The 8358-nt window shown below is 40.4% G+C and overlaps 1 protein-coding gene and 1 long non-coding RNA gene across 5 annotated transcripts in view; one reads left to right on the forward strand and one right to left on the reverse strand.

Annotated features, from left to right (window-relative positions):
* Positions 1 to 226: 226 nt before the first annotated feature.
* Positions 227 to 4331, forward strand: LOC143277956 (uncharacterized). Of its 4 annotated transcripts, none has more exons than XR_013053812.1 (3): positions 227 to 2287; positions 2929 to 4148; positions 4196 to 4331. It is a non-coding gene; the product is annotated as an uncharacterized LOC143277956 (long non-coding RNA). The 4 variants fall into 4 exon arrangements; XR_013053813.1 differs by lacking the exon at positions 4196 to 4331 and having other exon boundaries at positions 2929 to 3657; positions 3952 to 4105; XR_013053814.1 differs by lacking the exon at positions 4196 to 4331 and having other exon boundaries at positions 2929 to 3416; positions 3464 to 4003.
* LOC143277955 (uncharacterized) overlaps positions 4304 to 8358 on the reverse strand; it is a 10232-nt gene continuing 6177 nt past the window's right edge. The window contains exons 2-3 of the mRNA XM_076582937.1: positions 6107 to 6195; positions 4304 to 5038 (exon numbers count right to left, since the gene is read on the reverse strand). Coding sequence (XP_076439052.1) covers positions 4840 to 5038; positions 6107 to 6195 — 288 coding nt within the window. The 3' untranslated portion in view covers positions 4304 to 4839. The remainder of the gene's footprint in view (positions 5039 to 6106; positions 6196 to 8358) is intronic.

Consider the following 8358-nt stretch of genomic DNA (forward strand, 5'->3'; position numbering starts at 1 on the left):
TTACAGTGGACCATAGTATGGTTCATCAGTCAAAACAGGAATTACTACAGTGGACCATAGTATGGTTCATCAGTCAAAACAGGAATTACTACAGTGGACCATAGTATGGTTCATTGGTCAAAACAGGAATCATCACAGGTATTTCCCCCGATTCAAGAGACGGATCTGACAGGGGTTCTATAAACGAGTCCAGTGAATGGGTGTGCACGCGCACGCCTGTGTGGTCAAAACAGGAATTATTACAGTGGACCATAGTATGGTTCATCAGTCAAAACAGGAATTATTACAGTGGACCATAGTATGGTTCATCAGTCAAAACAGGAATTACTACAGTGGACCATAGTATGGTTCATTGGTCAAAACAGGAATCATCACAGGTATTTCCCCCGATTCAAGAGACGGTGGATCTGACAGGGGTTCTATAAACAAGTCCAGTGAATGGGTGTGCACGCGCACGCCTGTGTGTGTTACCGCTCCACCTGAAAGTTCTGATGAACCATAAAAGACTTGGTGCCAACAATGTTAACATCTAATCAAGTAGCTCGCTAGCCAGACTCGTCACCCTCTTCCTCACACTGAATCGTGGACCTTGAATCAGACATACACAGTTTGTGCAGCGATTAATATTTCAACAAAGGTAAGCTGATTAAAGGCAGAGTGAAAGCTGGCTTCCTATTGGTCTAAACCGACATTAACATCCATAAATATCAGTTTCAGTTTCAGTAGCTCAAGGAGGCGTCACTGCGTTCGGACAAAACCATATACGCTACACCACATCTGCCAAGCAGATGCCTGACCAGCAGCGTAACCCAACGCGCTTAGTCAGGCCTTGAGAAACGAAACGCCCAATGTGGGGCACGAACCCACGACCCTGGGATTAAGAGTCCCATGCTCTACCGACTGAGACCATGTAAAAGTAATGGAAACGTTAACCAGCACTTTCCAAACAAAGATCAAATGAATTTAAAATGTATGAAAAAATAAAATCAGCAGCAGCTGTATCAGCAGAAGTAACAGCAGTGAACAATGTCATCAAAAGTTCCACAAATGGCCAGTAGACTCAGCAGTGTTACAGTTTCCTTGCTATCATCACAAGGTATTCAGGTATGGCGATCACACTTCAAGAAACTATCGGTCAACTATTAATCGGTCTTAAAAAAGAACAAACATGATCACAGTTATTTAGATGTAAACCAGAAGTCACCAGTGGTCAAAATACTGCGCAAAACAGTAAGTTATACTGTGTTTTCTATCATACAAAACAACTTTCAAAGGATTATTTCAGAGACAGCACGAAACTTGATATCTGAATAAACAAGTAAAGATGTCTGAATATATTGATAAGCATTTTCAAGACATGGTTAAATTATATAGTAGCTAGCACATTTGACGAAAATGCTGCCTATATATAAAAAAAACCGCATATAAATATAATGGTAAATAAACCCCAAAGAAAATAACTGTCCTATTTTCACTCTCAATTCTTTCGCTCATGGGGCTTTATCTGCTTGGAATATAATATGCTCTTTTCAGAATCTCGTAAAATCAAGTCTATCTGAATGCCTTCAACGCTTGCACTCAAAACTCTGTGTCTTCGAAAGAAGTCCATCTGTATGCAGTGTTCAACCGATATGTGTGCATCTTAATGGCTTGACAATAGAAACATTAATGTGTTAAAAAAACAGACGTACACACATCTTGAAAACAAGGAAATCTTAGTGGCTGGGAAATCTGCAGATTTAGATTCCTTAAAAATATGGCTGAAAGGTGCCACGAAGTTTGGCAAGCTCAGTGTTCTGACCTGTTTAATCTCACCAAAGTCTTCAGTTGTCTAAGTCAAGTCAATGCAGTGGTGAATTAAGACTGCAAAACCCGGAGTTACAGTTTTGTTCGGTTTGTAACACGTCATTCGTAACACTTAATAAAGGAGACAGATTTTTTTTCAGCAGAAATGTACTCTGCATTGGTAATAGAGAGTTCTCCTTCAAACAAGAAACAGGTAGCATTATCTTTCAAAATCACAACTCTTAATATCCGAACAAGCAGGTAGCATTATCTTTCAAAATCACAACTCTTGATATCCGAACAAGAGGCAGGTAGCATTATCTTTCAAAATCACAACTCTTAATATCCGAACAAGCAGGTAGCATTATCTTTCAAAATCACTACTCTTGATATCCGAACAAGAAGCAGGTGGCATTATCTTTCAAAATCACAACTCTTAATATCCGAAGAAGCAGATAGCATTATCTTTTAAAATCACAACTCTTAATATCCGAACAAGCAGGTAGCATTATCTTTCAAAATCACAACTCTTGATACCCGAACAAGAAGCAGGTAGCATTATCTTTCAAAATCACAACTCTTGATACCCGAACAAGAAGCAGGTAGCATTATCTTTCAAAATCACTACTCTTGATATCCGAACAAGAAGCAGGTAGCATTATCTTTCAAAATCACTACTCTTAATATCCGAAGAAGCAGATAGCATTATCTTTTAAAATCACAACTCTTGATATCCGAACAAGAGGCAGGTAGCATTATCTTTCAAAATCACTACTCTTGATATCCGAACAAGAAGCAGGTGGCATTATCTTTCAAAATCACTACTCTTGATATCCGAACAAGAAGCAGGTAGCATTATCTTTCAAAATCACTACTCTTGATATCCGAACAAGCAGGTAGCATTATCTTTCAAAATCACAACTCCTGATATCTGAACAAGAAACAGGTAGCATTAACTTTCAAAATCGCAACTCTTGATACCCGAACAAGAAGCAGGTGGCATTATCTTTCAAAATCACTACTCTTGATATCCGAACAAGAAGCAGGTAGCATCATCTTTCAAAACCACAACTCTTAATATCCGAACAAGCAGGTAGCATTATCTTTCAAAATCACTACTCTTGATACCCGAACAAGAAGCAGGTAGCATTATCTTTCAAAATCACAACTCTTGATACCCGAACAAGAAGCAGGTAGCATTATCTTTCAAAATCACTACTCTTGATATCCGAACAAGCAGGTAGCATTAACTTTCAAAATCACTACTCTTGATATCCGAACAAGCAGGTAGCATTAACTTTCAAAATCACTACTCTTGATATCCGAACAAGCAGGTAGCATTATCTTTCAAAATCACTACTCTTGATATCCGAACAAGAAGCAGGTGGCATTATCTTTCAAAATCACAACTCTTAATATCCGAAGAAGCAGATAGCATTATCTTTTAAAATCACAACTCTTGATATCCGAACAAGAGGCAGGTAGCATTATCTTTCAAAATCACTACTCTTGATATCCGAACAAGAAGCAGGTGGCATTAACTTTCAAAATCACAACTCTTGATACCCGAACAAGAAGCAGGTAGCATTATCTTTCAAAATCACAACTCTTGATACCCGAACAAGAAGCAGGTAGCATTATCTTTCAAAATCACTACTCTTGATATCCGAACAAGCAGGTAGCATTATCTTTCAAAATCACTACTCTTGATATCCGAACAAGAAGCAGGTGGCATTATCTTTCAAAATCACAACTCTTAATATCCGAAGAAGCAGATAGCATTATCTTTTAAAATCACAACTCTTGATATCCGAACAAGCAGGTAGCATTATCTTTCAAAATCACTACTCTTGATATCCGAACAAGAAGCAGGTAGCATTATCTTTCAAAATCACAACTCTTAATATCCGAACAAGAAACAGGTAGCATTATCTTTCAAAATGACAACTCTTGATATCCGAACAAGAGGCAGGTAGCATTATCTTTCAAAATGACAACTCTTGATATCCGAACAAGAAGGTAGCATTAACTTTCAAAATCACAACTCTTGATATCCGAACAAGAAGCGGGTGGCATTATCTTTCAAAATCACAACTCTTAATATCCGAAGAAGCAGATAGCATTATCTTTCAAAATCACAACTCTTGATATTCGAACAAGCAGCAGGTAGCATTATCTTTCAAAATCACTACTCTTGATATCCGAACAAGCAGGTAGCATTATCTTTCAAAATCACAACTCTTGATATCCGAACAAGAAGCAGGTGGCATTATCTTTCAAAATCACAACTCTTGATATCCGAACAACAAGCAGGTAGCATTATCTTTCAAAATCACTACTCTTGATATCCGAACAAGAAGCAGGTAGCATTATCTTTCAAAATCACTACTCTTGATATCCGAACAAGCAGGTAGCATTATCTTTCAAAATCACTACTCTTAATATCCGAACAAGCAGCAGGTAGCATTAACTTTCAAAATCGCAACTCTTGATATCCGAACAAGAAACAGGTAGCATTATCTTTCAAAACCACAGCTCTTGATACTCCCTACGGACAGATCACAAGCTCGCACGCTTGCTTATTGCACAATGTAAAAAAGAACCTGTCTCAGAGGAAGGTAAACCTGAATGACACCAGCTATCAAAAATCAATTGTGTGTGTGTAACTTCAGTTTACGCCAAGGTCGGCTTTACACAGTGTTTTAACCTAGTTATCTGTGCACTACAGTCCTAGCTGTGTTTTAATAGAATACCAGAATGAACTACTAAATGCAAGCGGTACATATCAGCAATGCAGAACACAACTGCAAGTAAAACCAACAATGGTGTAGAAATGTTCAGAAATGAAATTCCAAAGATATACAAACGAAAGGCCAACAATTTGCCAGGCAGCACATTACTCGCGAACATTTTCGCGCGCGCTTTTAACGCAAGCGCGCGCTTTTAACGCAAGCCCCCGCTCTGCACCTCTACAACGTTTGAACAAAACACGATAACCGCCAAACTTAGCAACCCCCCCCCCCCACCTCCAACCCCCACTCACTCCTTGCCGTCTTAGCAGCAAGCGTCCATGAACTCATCGAAGCTGATCTTGTTGTCGCTGTTTTTGTCGGCGCACTGCAAAATGCTGGTGACCTCATCGTCGGAGAACTTCCTGCCGCTCTGCGCCAGGAGACTCTTCAGCTCGTTCCTGTCCAGAAAGCCGCTCTTGTCGGCGTCCAGCTGCTGGAACAACGCCTGCACTTTGGCCGCACTGTGACAGCAACAGTGACAACATTAACACTTGACGACAATATCAACAATAAGAGGAATTGTAGCAACAATGGTAATAGCGATAATAATTATAACAATGACAACAATAATGATAATAATGATGATAAAAAAAATAACAGCAGGTGGAAGAAGAAGGACGAGGAGGAGGAGGAGGAGGAGAAGAAGAAGAAAGAGAAGAAGAAGTGCTTTTTCATCAATGCACTTTTTCATCAAAGTACTTTTTCATCAATGCACTTTTTCATCAAAGTACTTTTTCATCAATGCACTTTTTCATCAATGTACTTTTTCATCAATCGATGCACTTTTTCATCAATGTACTTTTTCATCAATCGATGCACTTTTTCATCAATCGATGCACTTTTTCATCAATGCACTTTTTCATCAAAGTACTTTTTCATCAATGCACTTTTTCATCAAAGTACATTGTCATCAATGCAATTTTTCATCAAAGTACTTTTTCATCAATCGATGCACTTCTTCATCAATGCACTTTTCCATCAACATACTTTGTTATCATCGACGTTCTTTAGTTTATGAATGCACTTCATCATCAATGCACACATGTATAGCAATTATATGCCGGTACACTTCTTTATCGACGTATTACTAGTTCATCAGTGCACTTTTGTTTCCTCAATGTACGAATCCATCAATGAACCTCTTCTTCAACGCATTAATTTATCAATGCACTTAAAAAAAAAAAATGTTTGTGTGTGTCTAAAAAAGTGTTTTTAAGGAATGTTTTTCTTTTTAATCTTAGCATTATTTACTTGATATGTTTATTGTTTGGTGCATCATGTTTTAAAAAAAAATTTTTTTTTTAAATTTTATTCATTCTGTGAACGCATTGGATTGAGCTGTTGTAATGTTTTATGTTATGTTTATATCTGGCTCGATGATGTAAGGCGCTTTGAGCAGCATTAGTACTGGATATCGCGCCACAGAAAAGTTATGAAATAGTATTATTATTATTATTATCATTATCATCAACGCTTCTTCATGCGATGCTCGTGTAGTCATCTAGGCTTCGTCCCCTGTCTGCACTCACAACATCAGGATTTGGTCCAAGCCTTTGGTGAACTCTTCAAAGGTGATTCGTCTGTCCCCGTCGGCCCCATCGAAGAAAACAAAAAAGTCCTGAAACAGAAAATGCAGGCTTTGTTTTTTTCCTTCCACGAAACAGCGTGCGTGAGAGAGAGAGAGAGAGAGAGAGAGAGAGAGAGAGAGACAGAGACAGAGAGGCAGAGACAGAGAGAGACAGAGAGAGGGGGAGAAAGAGACAGAGAGGGAGAAAGAGAGAGACAGAGAAGGAGAGAGAGAGAGAGAGAGAGAGAAACACACATAGAGATAGAGACAGAGAGAGACAGACACACAGATAGAGACAGACAGAGACACACACACAAACAGATAGAGACAGAGATAAAGACAGACAGACAGACACACACACAGAGACTGAGACAGAGAGAGAGAGAGAGAGAGGCAGAGACAGAGAGAGAGAGGGAAAAAGAGAGAGAGAAAGAGAGAGAGAGAGAGAGAGAAACACACAGAGACTGACAGACACAGACACAGACAGAGACACACACATACACAGATAGAGGCAGAGAAAAAGACAGAGAAACAGACACACACACATATACAGATAGACAGACAGAGAGAGAGAGAGAGAGAGACTCAGAGAGACAGACAGACAGACAAAGACAGGCAGACAAACACAGAGAGAGACAAAGACAAAGACAGACAGACAGAGACATAGAGAGAAACAGAGACAGAGAGAGAAAGAAAGAGACACAGAGACAGACAGACAGAGAGAGAGAGAGAGAGAGAGAGAGAGAGAGTGACACACACACACACAGATAGAGACAGAGACACACACACGTACACACACACACGTACACACACACACACACAGAGATAGAGACAGACATGAGGCAAAAGCAATGGATACTTATTGACCTGTTTTCTTCCTACCCTCATAAGGAAAATGTATTCATCAGTCTAATGGAATACAAGTGAAAACGATGGTGAACATACACACACATGACATGGCCAACAACATCAACTTCTTCTTCTGCGTTCACTCGTATGCACACGAGTGGGCTTTTACGTGTATGACCGTTTTTACCCCGCCATGTAGGCAGCCATACTCCGTTTTCGGGGGTGTGCATGCTGGGTATGTTCTTGTTTCCATAACCCACCGAACGCTGACATGGATTACAGGATCTTTAACGTGCGTATTTGATCTTCTGCTTGCATATACACACGAAGGGGGTTCAGGCACTAGCAGGTCTGCACATATGTTGACCTGGGAGATCGTAAAAATCTCCACCCTTTACCCACCAGGCGCCGTCACCGTGATTCGAACCCGGGACCCTCAGACTGACAGTCCAACGCTTTAATCACTCGGCTATTGCGCCCGTCAACATCAACAACAATAATGAAAATAAAAAGAACAAAATAATGGCACAGAGTATACACAACTCTCCACACACACAAAACAACAACATAGTCTGCACATGCGTGAAAGAGAGAAGGAAGGAAGAAAGAGAAGAAGAAAAAAAGGAGAGAGAGAGAGAGAGAGAGAAGGTGGGAGGGAGGGGAGAGAGAGAGAGAGAGAGAGAGAGAGAGAGAGAGAGAGAGAGAGAGAGAGAGTGTTTATCAATTTCACACACCTTCAGAAACGCTCGCAGACACGCAAACACTCATGTCAGATTCTACAAACATTAAGTAAAATATGCTCTACAGAGAGAGAGAGAGAGAGAGAGAGAGAGAGAGAGAGAGAGAGAGAGAGAGAGAGAGACAGAGAGACAGACAGGCAGACACAGAACGAATGATTCATTGCGGTCAGGCCCATTTTTTCCCATTCACAATGGGGCATGGTGGTGAAGGGGTTGTATATGTCAGAAACATAAGAGAGAAGGGGAGAGAGACACAGAAAGACAGAGACAGAGATGGAGAGAAAGACAGAGAGAAAGGCAGAGACAGAGAGAGACGGAGACAGACAGAGACAGAAACGGAGAGAGACAGAGACAAAGACAGAGACAGAAAGACAGAGACGGAGACAGAGACAGAAAGACAGAGACAGAAACGGAGAGAGACAGAGAGACGGAGAGAGACAGAGAGAAAGACAGACAGCCGGAGAGAGACAAAGACAGACAGAGACAGAGACGGACAGAGATAAAGACAGAGACAGAAAGACAGACAGAGAGAGACAGACAGAAAGACAGAGATGGAGGGAGACAGAGAGAAAGAGAGACAGAGACGGAGAGAGAGAGAGAGAAAGACAGACAGAGACGGAGAGAG

Source organism: Babylonia areolata, chromosome 35, assembly GCF_041734735.1.
Source record: "Babylonia areolata isolate BAREFJ2019XMU chromosome 35, ASM4173473v1, whole genome shotgun sequence".
Classification (NCBI taxonomy): Eukaryota; Metazoa; Mollusca; class Gastropoda; order Neogastropoda; family Buccinidae; genus Babylonia; species Babylonia areolata.